The 17,673-nt window shown below is 43.5% G+C and overlaps 1 protein-coding gene across 1 annotated transcript in view; it reads left to right on the top strand.

The window, feature by feature from the left end:
• NAA25 (N-alpha-acetyltransferase 25, NatB auxiliary subunit) overlaps positions 1–17,673 on the top strand; it is a 3,186,723-nt gene that overhangs the window by 1,581,619 nt on the left and 1,587,431 nt on the right. Inside the window, exon 13 of the mRNA XM_044069750.1 lies at positions 1,455–1,544. Coding sequence (XP_043925685.1) covers positions 1,455–1,544 — 90 coding nt within the window. The remainder of the gene's footprint in view (positions 1–1,454; positions 1,545–17,673) is intronic.

Raw genomic sequence — 17,673 nt, 5'->3', positions numbered from 1 at the left:
CCCCCAGACGGCTTTACACCTTTCCACCTTTTCCCCTGATCCCCAAGGTTCTTCAGAAAGCACAGTCATTGGGTTGCAAGTTAATCCTCCTTGCCCATTACTGGCCTCGTCAGATATGGTTCCCATTCCTTTGACCTCACCTGCAAGGGGAGCCTTGGATCCTGGGCCCAGTGCCAGATGTTTTGAGGCATCTTGTGGAGGCTCTCCATCCTTCCATTCAAACTCTCAAGCTCACAGCTTAGTTTCTCCACTTCCATTTTCAGCCAGGCTTCCCGATGTTTCTCCAGAAGTTCAACACATTTTGATTTTCTCCCATAAACCCACTACAAGGAGACTTTATGCTAGTAAATGGAAGAGGTTCTCTTGTTGGGCAGGCAAAAATCAGGTTGATCCCTTTACTGCTCCCATTTCAAAGATTCTTGAATTTCTTGCTGAAACTTTTGACCAAGGAGCAGCAGCTGCAGCTACTATCAGAGTTCAGTTAGCTGCCATTTCTAATTTCCTTATGGGAGAAATGGGTTCCAGTATCATGTCCAAAATGGATTCCTGCAAGTAAGGCGTCGGCAAGGTCTCAAAATACCCACACATTCCAAAAAAACAACCAGCAGATAGTGGTAGCTGTAAAATAATATATTGTTTCACATCAGTCAAAGCATCAGTATACAATAGTAACAAACCAGTTTTGGCTTATACTTCTGTAAGCCTTCATCAGTGCGGCCTCCTGGAACGGGACATTTTTTGGTTCCACGGTCCTGAAGAGTTTTTTTACAGTGAGCCACCCAAGAATCAGGTGCTGGGGACGCTGTCCCAAACAGCAAGAATGAAGGCGAGATATGGACACCATAACATAAAGAATTTATGTACTCACCAAAACGTTCCATGTTTGTTCTTAATCTCGTCTTCCTTCTTGCGTCCCACCCTCCTTCCCCCTTCCTGGAGGATTGAGAGGAATCCTTTGTTTTATTGGTTATACTGGCTGGGTTTCCTTTATACTACATTTTATGGTTGGTCTCACTCTACTACAAGTACTATTGTGGAGGGGTCGCACCTTTATATGTAGGTGTCATTGGATATATAGAGTATATCTTTTAAGGTCTCGTGTTGGGTTATTACAAACGAGATCTGGATAACTACTGCGAGGCATGCTGGAATAGGGGCTAGCCTCGAGCCAGTAAAAGCTCTCGAGCTATAGTATATGGCCGAGTCGGAGCAGAACCCAAACAGCAAGAAGTAAGGCAAGATCAAGGACAGCAAACATGCAACGTTATGGTGAGTACATAACTTCTTTATTTACTTGATTATCACTAAACTTGTCAGTGCATTACCATATCTGCTACTAGCACGCCAACACTGAATAAATGTTCTCTTTAGTATGTAAACTGAATATGAACCTGTGCACACCTCATTTCTTTCAAATATTTCTGAAACTCAACATTTTTTCCTCTTTTTTTCAGGAAAGTCTTGCCTGAAGACAGAATTACAATCCTGTGATAATTACTGTCTGCTTGCTGCTCATGTATTCATTGATATATGGAAAGATACAGGTCAGTAGAATTTTTTTACATTGTTTGAGTTAAGCAAGGCTGTTCTGTTGTAATGATCCAAGACTACTATTTTGATGAAGTTGAGAGCCACAGTATTGTGCGAGACCTGTACCAATAACATTTTCAAATTTTTTAAGAATGGTTACCAAGGCAGTAAATAGTAAAAATGTGGGTTTACCTTGCTTCTGTTTGCATCTTGTGTGGATTTTCCTCTGCTGCCCCATTTACCTGTGTGGACCAGTGTCAGTCTTTGGCGTGACGTACTCATGCCAGAGTCTCCTGTTCAAGACTGACAATGGCCTACCTCTTCAGTTGTTGTTCTGTCTTCAAAGTGGCACTTTGGGGTTTTAGATCATGGCTTACAAACAGTACTGCTTAGTAATACTGTCTAACCTGTTGTCTTTTTTTCTGTTATGTTCTTCATCCTTTTACTGGTGGGGTAAACTATCCTGTATGTTTTTATTAGAGGCCTAGGTGTAAATTTCTGTGCCCCCTTATTTTGTTGCTGCCCACCACTAAATTATTCTTTATCTTCTGCATTGGATGTTACATGACTATATCATGATTCTTTCATATGGGAAGTTGTCCTTGTGTTACTGTATTTTTGGTAAGGATTACTTAATTGTACATATGCTTTTTCTGTATAACCTAGATCTATTGTCACCTTTTGTGGACATCTTAACTATAAGCCATCTTCAGCACAGTAATTACAGGGCTGACTCGTTAAGGCTTTTCATTTATGTGGAAACCAAATCAGAAAATTCACCCTTGAAATTGATAGTCCTTGTGAATATCCCGATAGTGAACTTGGAAGTAGGAAGACCTAGAAGAAGCCATAATCTAGCAAACCAGGAATAACAGATCATGGGAACAAATTGATTTTTTTTCTTTTCTCTACCAAAGAGGATTCTGTCCCACAGAAAAGTGGTTTGTCAGCTGCATGGTTCTGCAGTCTCCTGTTTCTTTGAGCTGCAGCATGGGAACAACCCTTCACTAGTATGCATTTGAGTGAAGTGTTACAAGCTAGCCTTTTGCTTCAACTTGAACTTTTTAGAAACTGACCTTTCATTTCACTTGAAGATAAGATGTAATACACTTTTTCTAGCTCTTTGAACAGTCTGTTGTATAAAAATTTGTCGGGGGGGGGGGTAATACTGGGTTGGCTGCCATCCAGGGTCCCCCTCCCTTTTTTTCCCCCTTTAATTTTCCTTTTAGGGCCTTTTAGCATTTTGTCTTCAGAGACAGTCACTCTAACAAGGTGTTATATATGTTTAAAGAACACATGTTAAAATAAAGAAAGTCAAAATGATTGTCTTTTTGCTAAGCTTCTGGTGTCATTTTAAGGGGATCCAGTATCTGTCTACTTGGGATGACATGGTCGACAGACCATGATGCTTTGCCAGAGATGGCCTGCACCTGTCGCCCCTGGGATTCAGGATACTGGCTAAGGCTCTTGCCAATCCTATAGTGCCTTTTTAGGCAAGGTTCAAATGACAACTTCACCACCATAACAGGAACAGGCAAGCAAAAACTGAGGGTAATGCTGCTCAATGCTAGAAGTCTAAATCTCAAAATGCACTCACTCAAGGCACTCCTGAAAGTGGAGAACATCGATATCTTTGCAGTGACTGAGACCTGATTCAAGGCTCCAGAGAGCACCCCTGCACTACCAGTCTGTAACTCATACCACACTTTTCGGCCATGTAACCTGGACCGGAACACCAAAGGCGGAGGTGTGTCCATATTCGTTAAGGATATCCACACCTCCAGGCTATTTGCTCAGCATAAAGCATCTGAGGTTATCCAAGTGCAACTAACTCTGGGCAAAACTGCAATCCAAATTATAGCTTGCTACAGATCCCCAACCATGTCCCAGGATTCCCACACTTTTCTTGATGTACTGGAAAATATTAGAGTTCAACCAAACACCCTAATAATGGGCGATTTCAACTACCCCACCATTAACTGGAAAAACTACTCGTGTACCAACTCCTTCACACAACATTTTCTGGAATTCATAAACTCCAATGGCCTGGATCAGCTTATCCACACCCCCACCAGGGGCAACAGTATCCTAGACCTAATCATTACCAACATGAGTGGCCAGTGTTCCACACCTGAAGTCAACTTCTCGTTGGTCCGATCCAACCAAAAGCTAATCACCCTTGATGTCCACATCCTGCCCCATCCCCCATTAAGGAAACCATGGTAAAAAAATTCTCCAAAGTCAACTTCATGCTTCTTAAGACAGAAGTGGTGAACTTCATGACACCCATGCATGCAGATGGACAATATAGTTACTACTGCTGAATCCTACACAAATGCACTCTATAAGCACTTACACAAGTGCATAGATCGTGCTATCCCAAACAGAACCAAGACGCTATCCTCTCAAAAAAGGAAGCCAATCTGGTGATCCCCTGCCATAAACAAACTGTACAACAGAAGGAAGAAATTGTTGCAAAAGAGAGTAAAATCCCATGAGTTGGAGGAGCTCCCTGGTCAGCCTCAGTAAGAAGCTGAGATCACTTATAAGATCCTCCAAAGCTAGCTACGAAAACATCGCCACTGATTCTAAGGACAACCACAAAGCATTCTATAGCTATGTCAAGAATCTCAGTGGCAACACCCAGATCTGCTCTGTTACAGCACAACGGCTCAAAAATTACAGAACCAACTGATATTGCCAACATCCTGGCAGATAGGATCAATGCTAACTTTACCCTCCCCCCACCACTCCCTAAAGGGCCCATATCTATACAGGAAGAATGCAGAGTCCTTGTAATCACAACTATGCAGGTAAAAGCTGCACACACTAAAGCCAAAAACACAGCATCCATGGGGACCGGACAACATCCCAGGCTGCATTTTACACAAACTTCAGAATGAACTGGCTCCCCACGTAAGCACCATGTTCAATCTTAGCCTCACATCAGGCTTTGTGCCCACTGAATGGCGTACAGCAACAATTCAGCAACAGTTATCCCACTCCACAAAGGGGGAGTCACCACTGATCCCGGGAACTATCGCCCTATTAGCTTGACGAGCCTGGTCTGCAAGGCCATGGAACGTATCATCGTGGAACTCATAAACAAAGACATTGGTAACCTCCAAACTCTGGATCCCACCCAGTTCGGGTTTGAGAAAGGCAGATCATGCCCTCCTGAACCTGATCGACTTCTTTGAGGCAGTCACCAAAGCCGTAAATGAGGGTAAGGTGATTCACACAGCCTATCTTGACCTCGCCAGGGCTTTCGACATCATCCCCCATTCTGGAATTATAGCTACACTCACTAAACTAGGTATAAATCCCTACATCACAAGATGGGTTGCCAACTGGCTCACTGACAGAACCCACACTGTAAAAGTTGAACACTCCAAATCTGACCTCAAACCAGTGACAAGTGGAGTACCACAGGGTTCAGTCCTGGGACCTCTCCTGTTTGGTATCTACCTCTCTGAAGTACAGGCTAACACAGAAGGCCACTGGCTAACGAAGTTCGCAGATGACTGCAAACTAGGAGCCATAGTAGAGTCCCCAAATGATGTGGAAATCCTACAGAAGGGCCTCGCTGAGACAGATGCCTGGTGTCAGAGCCATTGGCTCAAGCTCAATGCGAAAAAATACATTGTCACCCCATTTGGTAAAAATTCTGTGCCCATGAACTACTACTTAGACAGCAGTCTAGTTAACACCGAATGTGTGATAGAGACCTTGGGACCCAGGTGGACAGTAGTCTGTCATTTGATAGTCACATTGCCACAGTAGTCAGGAAGTCCTTCTACGTGGCACACCATCATAAAAGGGTTCTCATCCAGGAAAAAAGAGGTCATTGTTCCCCTCTACTCGACACGTATTAGACCCATTATAGAGTATAATGCCCCTTTTGGAATGTACTCGCAAGACATCTGCAGCAGCTGGAAAGGCCACAGAAGTACCTCACAAAGAGGATTACTGGCCTCAAACAGATGCCCTACACTGACAGTCTCAAAAAACTCCACCTTTACTCTGTAGTATATCGCCTACTCTGAGGTGATCTCTGCCTAACATATAAAGCTATGTCAAACCCAGAGCTGTTGGATATGCTACACCTAAAGAAATCCCAATCCCTCCGAGCTACACGCTCTAGGGACCAAAACCATGTCACCACAATAAACAGGACATGCTGGAGGAATAGATTCCTGTCCCAGAGACTTCCCATACACTGGAACAGGCTACCCATCTATATCGAGCAAAGGTCTTCATTAGCAGTCCAAGAAAAATCTTGATGAGTGGATGGGAAATTGGAAATACACCCCGGGGATCACTTCTGTGTCTCTGCTCAACAGTGGCACAGGAAAATAACTTTCTTGGCTGGCGTAAGCCATGGAACCTTGTTGGCTAGCCTTACGTAGGCCCTCGGGCTGATATGATAGCCTAGTACCTACCTATGAAAAGTAATACAGATAATTAAAAGTACAAGTTATAAAGTGTTTGTACAACTTTAGTGTTTGTTCTAACAGTGATGTTAGTGAAGGGAGAGACCTTCCCTTTTCAGGGCTTCTGTCCATATTAGAACTGCCGGTCCCTTGTTTTGCTCCTAAATTAACTTTTGTATTGTGCTGCATTGCATGACATGACATTAAAACCCAGTTTTGAAGAAAATTCTTCCACTGGCAACACTCTTATTTTTGCCTTTATGGTTGTCATGCCCTTCTCCCATACAGTTAAATAAAAGTGCCTGTTATAGGCTTATGTCTTCGAAGATTACTATTAGCATTACCTGTTCTGTTTGTGACCTAATCACATTCTTAAAACTCTTAATGTTTTAACAAGGCTGCCAAATTGACAAGTCAGACATTAACTGTTTATTTCATGAACTGCTTGTAAAATCTTTAGAGGGATAATTAAAAAAAAAAAAGGTAGTACATACACAAAGCTTTTGGTGAGGGAAAGAAACAGTGCTAAAAAAAGTACATGTCAAGAGAGAAGTTAAGAAACTTGAAGCAATCAGAATTTCTCTAAGTTTTACACAAGTTCCATGGAGGAGGATTACTTCAGCAGTGTCTCTCAAACAACAGGGATCTTAAGTCAGTGGTAAAAATAGTCTTGGTGCAATCACCGCCTCTTCCACTTCAGTCTGTTAAAACTGAATGAGTGAAAAAGCACCTTCTTATCAGTGCACGAGTTCACCAGACCTGTAGGAAGATGTTCTTTGTGTTTCAGTGTTGTAGTCATCACACTTGGGTTATCCTGCCAGGGGTAGCCCTCAGTCGGCCCGAATACCAGAGGCTTAGTATTTCTGCGTCGGTTGCTGTCGCTCTAGGACTGACGTCAGGTCGTCAATGGTATAAAATCAGACACCATTGCATCAGTCTTTCTTGCCGAGGAGCCCGAAGCAGTTCGCATCAGTGCCAGTCGATCACTACCGTAGTTTTCGTTTCCGAATTGAAGTCTTCTAAAGCTAAGTACCCCGTTGGGGATCCTTTTTTCTTGCACTAACCTATCTCAAAAAAAGTTAACAATTGGAAAGCAAATACCACACCGAAATTTCCATTTTTACTGCGTCACCTGTTTAGGCCCAGCTCACAACGTCCCTCGCGGTTGGTTTTGTGCTTTGTTCAACGCCAGAACTATACGTCTTCGGGCCTTTATTGTAGCTAAATATTTTCGATCTCGATCTCTGTATTCCGAAATGGCTTCGGTAAGCCATTCTGCTGCACATCTTCCGAAAAAAAGTAAGGATATAGACAGAGACAGACCACATGGGTCCAAAATTGCCGACGCTTCCGTTAAGCTAGTCGCCAGTCCCCCGGTCCTTAGTGAGGCACTTTCTCAGCCACTGATGCCCACTTCTGTGGATTAGCAGGCTGCTACCGGGACCTATTCGGAGTCTGGTATGCTGCAAGACTCTTCTTTGACAAAGGATCCTGCTGATGTCTCTACCTTGGATCGGTCGAGAGCCGCTGAGCAGGCACTGGCTTCTGAAGAAGTTCTTCGCACTACCGATACGTGACACAAACCGATGGCTTCTTTCGCGTATTCAGTTCTTTCTAAAACTACCAAGTTTCTAAGGCCCAGGGTACGAACTACACCTAAAAAAACGATGACCCAAGCTCAAGCACCTGCTTCTATGCCTCAATCTCAAATGCTTAAAATGGCGGAAGACCTTATGCTTATTAGGGGAAGCCAGCCTACCGCTTCCAAAAGAGATAGACTTGTCCCTAGTAGTTTTATCTGAACAGGAGTCCGATGACTCTGAAGTCTCTGAATATGATGACATGCAGCCCTTGTCTGCTTATGAGGATTCATATGCAGAGGAATCCATTCCTTCTGCCTCTCCTCCAGAGGATTTTTTATTTGGTGAAACCCTACATACTTTAAGGGAGCATTTCCAGTGGGAGTGTCAGGACTATCCTCAGTCCAAAAAGAGACTCTGGGAGTTCTTGGATTTACCACAGCATAGACCTTTAGCCATTCCTCCTGTCCTGGATTCATAGGTTGGTACTAGGCTGTCAGCCCTAGGGCCTATACAAGCCTAGCCTTAACAATTCCCTGGCTATTTCTTCCCACACTATTTACTTCCCTGGACCCCTGTCTAGCAGGGTGACTGACGTGATCCCCGGGGTGAATTTCCTTTCTCCCATCCAATCGTCAAGGTTCCTTTTGAAGAGGATCAAAGAGGCACTCTGCTTGACATGTATGGGCAATCTATTCCAGAGTCTGGGGAGTCTCTGGGTCAGGAACCTATCCCTCCAGCATGTTTTGTTTATTGTGATGACAAGGTTTAGATCCCTAGAGCGTGTGGCTCTGAGGGATTGGGATTTCTTTAAGTGTAGCATGTCCAACAGCTCTGGGTTTGACATGGCCTTGTATGTTAAGCAAAGATCGCCTCTGAGTAGACTATATGCGACAGAGTATAGCTGGAGTTTTTAAGGTCAGTAGGGCATCTGCTTTAGGCCTGTGATTCTTTTAGTGAGGTATTTCTGTGGCCTTTCCAGTTGTTGCAGATGTCTTGAGAGGTACATACCAAATGGGGCATTGTATTCTATAATGGGTCTAATGAGGGATGAGTACAGTGGGACAATGACCTCCTTTTTTCTGGATGAAAAGCCCTTGGTGATGAGGTGTGCCACATGGAAGGATTTCCTGACTGTTGTGGCGATGTGGTTATCGATGGTGAGACCACTGTCCACCTGTGTCCCTAAGTCTGTTATCATACTTTCGGCGTTTAGTGTACTGCCACCTATATGGTAATTCACGGATACATGTTTTTTCCCAAAGGAGATAACTGTACATTTCTTGGCATTGAGCATGAGCCCATGGCTCTGGCACCAAGCATCTGTTTCTGTAAGGCCCTTTTGTAGAGTAGCCACATCATTTGGGGATTCAGTAATGGCTCCCAGTTTGCAGTCATCTGCAAACTTTGTTATCCAGAGTCCCTTAGTGTTGGCCTGTACTTCAGAGAAATAGATGCCAAACAAGAGCGGTCCCAGGACTGAACCCTGAGGTACTCCACTTGTCACTTATCTGGAGCTGGATGTTGTGGATGATGTCTTTATGGAATCCAGTTTAACTCTTGACACCCTTCCACCTGCTCCCAGGAAGCCTGACCGATATTAGAGTCCCTGACACACACAAATTTCTTTTCAACAATCCTACTGCTGATCCGGAGTTCGTCTCCCAAGGACCTAAAGGAATAAAAGCATCCACAGCTAAGAATCCCACCCCTTCGGACAAGGACTCCTGAGCTTTAGACAGATGGGGTAAAAAAGTGTACACCTCTGTAACTCTTGCCATTAGAGCACTAAATTGTCAGTTCCACATGCTGAAATACCAGCAACATACAATGGAACTCCTTAAACAAAAAATATGTACCTTTCCGGCTTGTGCAGAAAATAGACTTAGAGTAGCTTATGCATTCTGCAAGCCAAGTTACTAAACACACCTTGCAATGTGGCTTTGATGCCCTAGAAAGTATCCTGAGTGCAGCAGTCATAGGTTCTGTACTTAGAAGTTGTGTGACTTAAGGAACAGACCTTGCCAGACCATGTCAAATCAAAACTATTGGACGCACCTTTGCACAAAGACCATTTGTTTGGCACCAAGGCGGAAGAGGTCTTAAAAAAGATCGAAGAAACCGCTAAATCTATGCATCCAGATTTCTTACAAGTCCAGCCTCCGAGGTTCAGTAGGCATTGCCTCTCGAAGCACTGGTCCTTTCCAGCCCCATCAAGGCCAGCTCAGACAAGACCTAGGGGTAGCAGACTCCCAGACAACAGTCCCAGGGAATGCAAAGATCTAAGCAATGGAGTTCCTCCACTTCAAAAATGGGGAGTGCTAAGCCACTTCCTTATGGAAAGAACTCACAATGACTTTACACCTCCACCCCTTGCCTCTGTCCATCAGGTTGTACCCCTACGAGGGAAGTTCTCCTCCCATGCAAAAAACTGGGCCTCTATCACCAACGACCGATAGGTCCTCAACATAGTGACCAAATTATACAAATTTTATTTCCACACACTGCCAACCCCAAAAGGGTTCCCAGATCTTTTTCCAAACCAGTGGGCAAAGGCCCAAAACTAAGTCCATTCCTTACTCTCCATGAGGGCAATACAGCCTGTTCCTGCAGACCAGATAGGCCAAGGTTTCTATTCCAGGCTTTTCCTGGTACCCAGAAAAGAGGGCACCTGGTGCCCAATCCTCCATCTGTCAATTCTAAACACCTTCCTGGTGATACCAAAATTCAAAATGCTCACCCTTCAGCAGCTCCTTCCTATGCTATCCATGGTTAGTCACCCTAGACCTAAAAGAGGCCTATCTACACATCCCAATCAGATATTCCTGCAGGAAATATCTACGTTTCAGGGCAGGATCTATGCACTTTCAGTTCTCTGCGCTTCCCTTTGGCTTTTCCACTGCTCCCAGAGTTTTCACAAAATGCCTGGTTCCAGCCGTTTCCTTTTGCAAACAAAGAAATATTCAAATTTACCCCTACTTAGATGACTACTTGATTCAGGCAGACAATCAGGAAATGCTTTTACAACACCTGACCTTTGTAAAGGACCTAATGACCTCCCTGGGGTATACCATAAACAAAAAGAAATCCAAACTAGTACCCTCTCAAAAATTTTTTTTCCTGGGAGCAAGCCTGGACGCAGCATTCCAGATGGCATTCCTAGCTCCAGCAAAACAAGCCTATCTGACAGGCTACTTCTCTCAACTAGCCACCAGAACTCAGTTATCCACAAGGAAACTCCTGCAAGCTCTAGGGTTCATGGCATCCTGCATTCTACTCATTCCATATGCCAGACTGCATATGAGGAAACCTCAATGGTACCTAAAAAGCCTTTGGTGTCAACACTCTCAGGACCTGGAAACTATCATACCTATGATATCCTGTCTAAGGAAAGATTTTCTTTGGTGGGCAGCAGCATGCAGCCACAACAAGGAGCTTCCCTTCTCACAACCCCACGCCGCCCAGACCCTCACTGCAGATGCATCAGATTATGCCTGGGGTGCACACCTTGATGGCAGGTGCATTCAGGGCCATTGGAGCCCAAATCAGTTGCATCTGCACATCAACCAAAAAGAGATGCTAGCTGTTCAGCACGCTCTGACAGCTTTCAGACTATCCTACTCTCCCCTGGGCCTCTACTGATCAAAACAGACAACACCACAGTGAATGTGGTACTTCAATAAGCAGGGAGAGACTCAATCCTATCCCTTCTGCAGGCTAGCCATGCAGATTCCCCTGCAAGCACAGTTCCTGCCAGGCTGTCAAAACTCTCTGGCAGGCAACTTAAGCAGAAACCTCCTAGACCCACATGAGTGTCAGCTACACCACAGCACCTTCAGTCTTGTAACCCAGAAATGGGGCGCCCCGAAGGTGGATCTCCTTGCCTCCCACAACAATCACCAGCTCAGCAAATTTTGCACCAGGGAGCTTCGCAGCAAGGCCTGGAAAGTGAATGCCCTATCCTTACAATGGGTAAACCTCTCGATCTATGCACTTTCCCCCTCAACCTCTTCTTTCAAGGGTACTACTCAAAATAAGGGAGGAAAAAACAAGAGCAATCTTGATTGCCCCAGACTGGCCACACCAGCACTGGTACCCACTGCTGTGCAGTCCGTCTCCCCTGCCATCATGGCACCTACCTCAGATCCCAACTCTCCTGACCCAACAGAATGGAGAATTCATGCATCGACAGCTGCAGACCCTGAACCTTGGCAGTCTGGCTTATTCCCTGACCTCTCCTCCAGTTGCCAGCCTAAGCAAGCAAGTCCTATATGTTATACATGAGGCCAGGTGCCCCAGCACTTGAAAATCCTGTGCTGACAAATGGAAAGGTATTGCACCTGGATCCAGGCTAAAGGAGCTGAAAGAGCACAGCCCTCCCTACCTCTCATCCTGGATTAACCTAGCAGACCTACTGCACAGGGGGGCTTATCCTTCTCTTCTATTAAAATGAATGCCTCCGCTATCTCTGCTCATTACAGCACAGAGCCACCTCTCTTTTCTCACCCTCTCATCAAACAGTTCCTAAGAGGGGCCAGCAATTTAAGGCCACCTAGAAGAGCTCCTACCCCAGCATGGGACCTTAACTTTGTGTTGGAAAAGCTCACACTACCCCCCTTTGAGCCTGCAGCTTCAGCAGAGTTAAAATTCCTCTCTTGGAAAACAGCCTTGCTTCTGGCCATCACTTCGGCCAGAAGAGTTCCAGAGCTACAAGCTCTCATGGCTGTAGAGCCCTTCATTTTTCATGCTGACAGGGTCTCCCTCAGAACTAACCCAACTTTCATGTTTAAAGTGGTGTCCAGTATGGCTCTCAACCAATCAATTCATTTGCCCACCTTTTTCCCTAACCCATAAAACAAGGGTGAAATGATTCTGCATTCTCCAGATGTGCACAGACAGCTCAGATTCTACCTAGATAGGTCTAAAGCTTTTAGGAAAACTGACCAATTGCTAGTCAGCTTTGCAGCAGGGGCAGAGGGCAAGGCCATATCCAAATAAATAATCTCCAAATGGATAGCACACTGTATCCATTTCTGCTACAAATACCATGGGAAACCACCCCTTAAGGGGGTCAAGACGCATTCCACCAGGGTGGACTCTGCAGCTTTTCTCAGAGGGGTCCCTACCAGGGACAACCTGGAGACTGCAACAGAGTTCTGTTCATACCTTCACCAAGCATTACCACCTGCTTATCTTTTCCAAATCCAGGGCAGGTTTTGCAATCGCAGTCTTGCAGGGCATCCTAGCCAGCCCCAAGTCTTCTTGACTGCCTACACCATTTTCTTCAGCTTTGAGAATCAACCCAAGTGTGATGACTGCAACAGTGAAACAGGAAGAACACAGTACAGTTGTATACACTTACCATAAATGTAGTTGTTCAAGTGTATTCACTGTTGCAGTCCTGGTTTCCCACCCTCCATCCCCCTTGTCCCTCTTTCTCTCTGTCTTACTCACTCCTTACAGGGATTTTTGGTATTTACTTTCTACTGGTGGTGTTCTTCCACCATAACTCGCTCCCTATTTGGGGGCTCCTTACATTTGGGGCAAGAAAAACTGATGTAATGGCGTCAGCTGCCGGATTTTATTCCACTGATGACCCAACATCAGTCCTGGAGTGACAGCAACTGACGCAGAAATACTTAAGCCTCTGGTATTCGGGCTGACTGAGGGCTACCCCTGGCAGGATAACCCAAGTGTGATGACTGCAACAGTGAATACACTCCAACATCTACATTTTTGGTAAGTGTACACAACTGTACTTTTCTCTAATTCAAACAACAGTATAGGCAGCAAATGTCAAAAACAATTCCCCATATTGAACCAAGTGACTAGTGGAACTGGTTTGCTGCAGTGAAGAGTGAAAAAAATAGTAATGGAGGTAAGTAAGAAAACCGCTAACGACAACTGTACATGCAGGGAACCACAAACAGAACTACAGTTGAAAAAATACTAGGCCTAATAGCATTGGGCAAGTCCGTCTATTTCTTTGGTATGGTTTCACTCGTCTATTTCTTTGGTATGGTTTCACTCGGTCATCGGGCACATTCTCCAATAATATTTCTCACTGCTACCTGCTAATAGCAGCAGCTTGTCATCACACAAACCAGATTTGTAAACTCACTGCAGGTCATGCTGTAATTTAGGAAAACCTGCAGTTTTGCTTTCACCAAATCAGTGTGTCTCTTTCATTCCCCTCACTCGACTTGGCATTTGTCGAGAAAACTCTTTCTGGAAAGGCATTGCTCCTGAGCAATGACAACGCAGCCGACACAACGTTAAACAAGTTAACTGGAAATTCTTCAGCAGTATGGGCTGCACTAAAAAACTTCTGCCATTTGTCATATGATGATGGCAGAGTCGAATCAACAGCAATGCATGTCAAGCTTTCTTTAGGCATGCAGAATTCATCGTACAATACGTCCAAGTCGCTTCATGCAGTAAGCCCATGACAGCGCATGCAGTTTTTACAAGTTTCAATTCTAGTGGTTTGCTGAGTGACAACTGACTTTAGTGGGAAAGCAGTACAGTCTTCTGACTCTGAGAAAATAAACCACTTGTTCAGATACATCAAACCCTTTTCAAGAGCAACATGAAAATATTCTGCAATAGATGCCTGGAGTGGCAGCGTACCTTCATTTTCAAGAACAGCATGTGGTTTGGATCCCAAAAAAAGTATCCACTGTGTGTGATTCAGTTTTTCTTCTCCATTCCTGCATTAACAGCTGAACAGACAAAATCTTCCCACTCCACTTTCTGAACAGATAATTCAAAAACGCTGCAGATATTTTGCACAAAGCATAAGTAAGCTTTCTTCATGTTAGTCTTCAGTGATTCACAATCATGTGCTTCTGTGCCCAGATTTGCAGAAACTCTCTTAGGGCATTCACTGCCTGGAGAAACAAAATACAAAATGAATGCCGGCCAAGATTCCAATAATCTGTTGACAGCGGGACCCAGAGACAGCCATCTGGTTGGCACATGTCTCAACAGTTCATGGTACTCCCAAGTCCACGAATTAAAAAAAAACTTTTGCAGGTCCATTCTATGGTTCGCTGATGGGCTGAAGTGACAGTGCATTGTGAATCATGTGTGCGTTGCAGTATTTATGATCTTGTCGTTTCTTTTCAGCATCTCTGTGAAGACTGACTGCTTCTGCCCTTAATTGACGCTGGTATTATCGGCTGAATGCGACGATATGTGCATGATGTCAAGACTGTTGTCAGCCAGGACCTGAAATGTATCGTGTTCACTGCAGAGCTAGAATGTTCGTTATTGAGCTCAACAAAGTTAAGAAGTTTTTTTGTTAAAGCCAGTTTCCACAGTAGAATACTGGGCACGTATGGGAAGCATCTTGTGATGCTTCAAATTTGATACATTTGTCGATACAGAAAATCTCAATGTGGTGTTAGTCAAGTCATTACTAGTTGACTTGACTGACTTTGGCATGAGGACACCTGTCACCAACATTTCTGCCTTAGTGCAGCCACAGGTCATCTTCTTGCAAATGTCCGAGTCCAGATACAGCTGGTAATTGAGCTTAGCACCACAGTCTGCAGCATTGTAAGAATGTGATGGTACGTGGTGTGATAGATCCTCGTCAACTCTGATGCTGTTGCCTGCTTATAAACTCCAGTTAACGATGCTGCACTCTTGAGAAAAAAAAAACTCCATAGCAGCTGATTTCATGGAACATTGTGCTTTTATGCGAGTCTGTGAACAGACAAGTTGCTTTTTCCACTGTATGTCACCAATATGCTTGTTTTACAAACTGTGAAGTGAGCCGTGAACACATTGTCCTGGACTGTTTCTCACCATTTTGCCATTCGTGACTAAATCGCGTGACATTCTCTTTTTAGCTTCCTCGATGTTTACCTTCTTGGGTTGCATGGCCATACAATCCTGTTCTAAGTCACTGTCCACCTTTGCAATGCCTTTGCTCATATCTATTAAGAATTCAACATTCAATGAAATACTCTCAGTATTAAAAGTAAACGAATACGACTATAACAGTAAACAGCAAAAATGGAAGAAGAAGCTTTAATGAAGCTTGACAAAAACAAAAACCTTGTAACATTTAAGTACAACCAATCAAAAAATGAATTACTGGTATTTACAGCATGTTTTGAATGGGTAGCATAGGTCTCAACCTCTTAAGGGGCCACTGTGAAATGTAGACCCTAGCAATGTGTGACAGTCAAAATGTGGAACACCCTATTTTCACACTGCATGAAAATGTACCATTTCTGTGTGGCATGGCTGAAATGGTCTTTCTGCCAGAGTTCAGCACTTCACAGATTTGTATCAATTTACATTTGCTTAAAAGCACAAACTTCTCGAATTGGACATCACTGAGACTGCAGTACAATTACTGACAGCACTGTAACTCATTACAAAAGTTACTAGAACATGTTTATCAACCTACATTTGCTACACAGTAAGTATGACTCTAGAATGGCATTACTGATTATTCATATTAAGGAAAACTGCATCCAACTCAAAATTAAAACTGTAGGTCAGAGTGCATATGTACCTTTAAGAAACTTTCCCATCAGCATACAAGTGCTGAGCATGTGCAAATAAGAGTGCCATTTTGAGAGAGCAACCAGAGTGAGAGCATGTGCTTATGTAGTCAGGTAGTTCATTTAAGTTTAATGTTGCTGCTATCCATACTGATGTGTTTGTATACAATAAACAACTAACATGAACATCCAAGCCTCAACATCGTCTTAATGCACATGAGAAAAGCAACTTGGTGTCAGAATGTGATCCAGAGTCACAGCCATGAGGCAACTGGTTAAAGTTGGAGGAATATATAGGAGTGGATCATCCCTACTGCTCAAATGACTCACAAAAGGGGTCAGAAACAAATTCAAGGTACTAAAACTCTCCTAAATGATTTATTTCGCTACAGATATAAAACAAAGTACTCAGAATGCTCAAATCGAATTTCTTATTAAAAGTAATGTCTGAAACTGTGACATATTGATAAAAATATTCAAAATAATTATGAAAATGTTTGAAATGATATCCAAATCACACAATGTATAAAAAAGAGAAACCGACCATATTTTTTGCTATGTACTACTTTTTCACATTAACTAAAGCTGTTCGAAATATCCGAAGTGTTCAAAGTGTTTGCAAGTGTGTGCAGTTATTTCGCAAAGTACAGTTATTTCAAAGCATATTTTGCAGAATACAGTCTTTCAAACAGTTTCTTGTGCATTTGAATATTATTACAATTACCTGGTGTGTGTGAATGTTCGTACATTATTACAATGGCCAAGGTTGCATTGTCTTTTACTACAATTTGTGGGCATGGCAGAAGGATTTTGCAGGCCAGCACTGCTTGTGTTTGATGATAATGCAGAAAATTGGTGTAGGTTTGTTAGGAAAAGCATCTTCTATGAAAATATCATATTCCTGCTCAAAGAAACCTGTACAAAAGCATTAATTCTGCTTAATTTAGTTCTTTCAGAGGCCACTGAAAAGCCAATCATTTATGTATGTACATGCTGTTTATGCAAGGGAGGGGAAAGATTGCCATATTGTGGTACCAGCCGAAACTCGGGAAGACCCAAAGTGCTTAAAATGTAAATTTAGAAAAATGTGTAACCCCCAAACAAATATTACAATGGAAAGACACTTATTTTACAAGGGATCAAAAGCCTGGTGAAACTTTTGCAGCATATATGACTGACTTGAGGAATAAGGCTAAAACATGCAGATTTGGTGATTTTTAAGGGATGAGTTGATAAAGGACAGGCTTGTGTGTGGTATTAATAATGACACAGTGAGAGAGATTTTACTTTGAGACAGTGATTTGATGTTAAATAACGACATTAAAATTTGTCAGATATAAGAGATTACAGAAAGGCATACAGATATGCTTACAAATGAGAAATGCATGTTTTCAGTGCCTTCAAAAGCTAATGTTGATAGTATACTGCACATGGTTAAAAGAAACAGGCCCAAGCACATGGCAGCTACTGCAGGTCCTGTAGCAGTCTCTGGGAACCCCTGAGTCCTTCCACCAAATTCCAGGACATGCTCAGTGGAGCATAAGGGTGAGTCAGCAAAGTCAAAGCATGTGCCCCCGCCCAGCTTATTAGTCATCTGTCGTAATTGTGGTG

This window comes from Protopterus annectens, chromosome 4.part0, assembly GCF_019279795.1.
Source record: "Protopterus annectens isolate FY-2018-M chromosome 4.part0, PAN1.0, whole genome shotgun sequence".
Lineage (NCBI taxonomy): Eukaryota > Metazoa > Chordata > Ceratodontiformes > Protopteridae > Protopterus > Protopterus annectens.
Note: the sequence above shows the minus strand (reverse complement) of the source record. Positions and strands in the feature narration are given on the sequence as shown.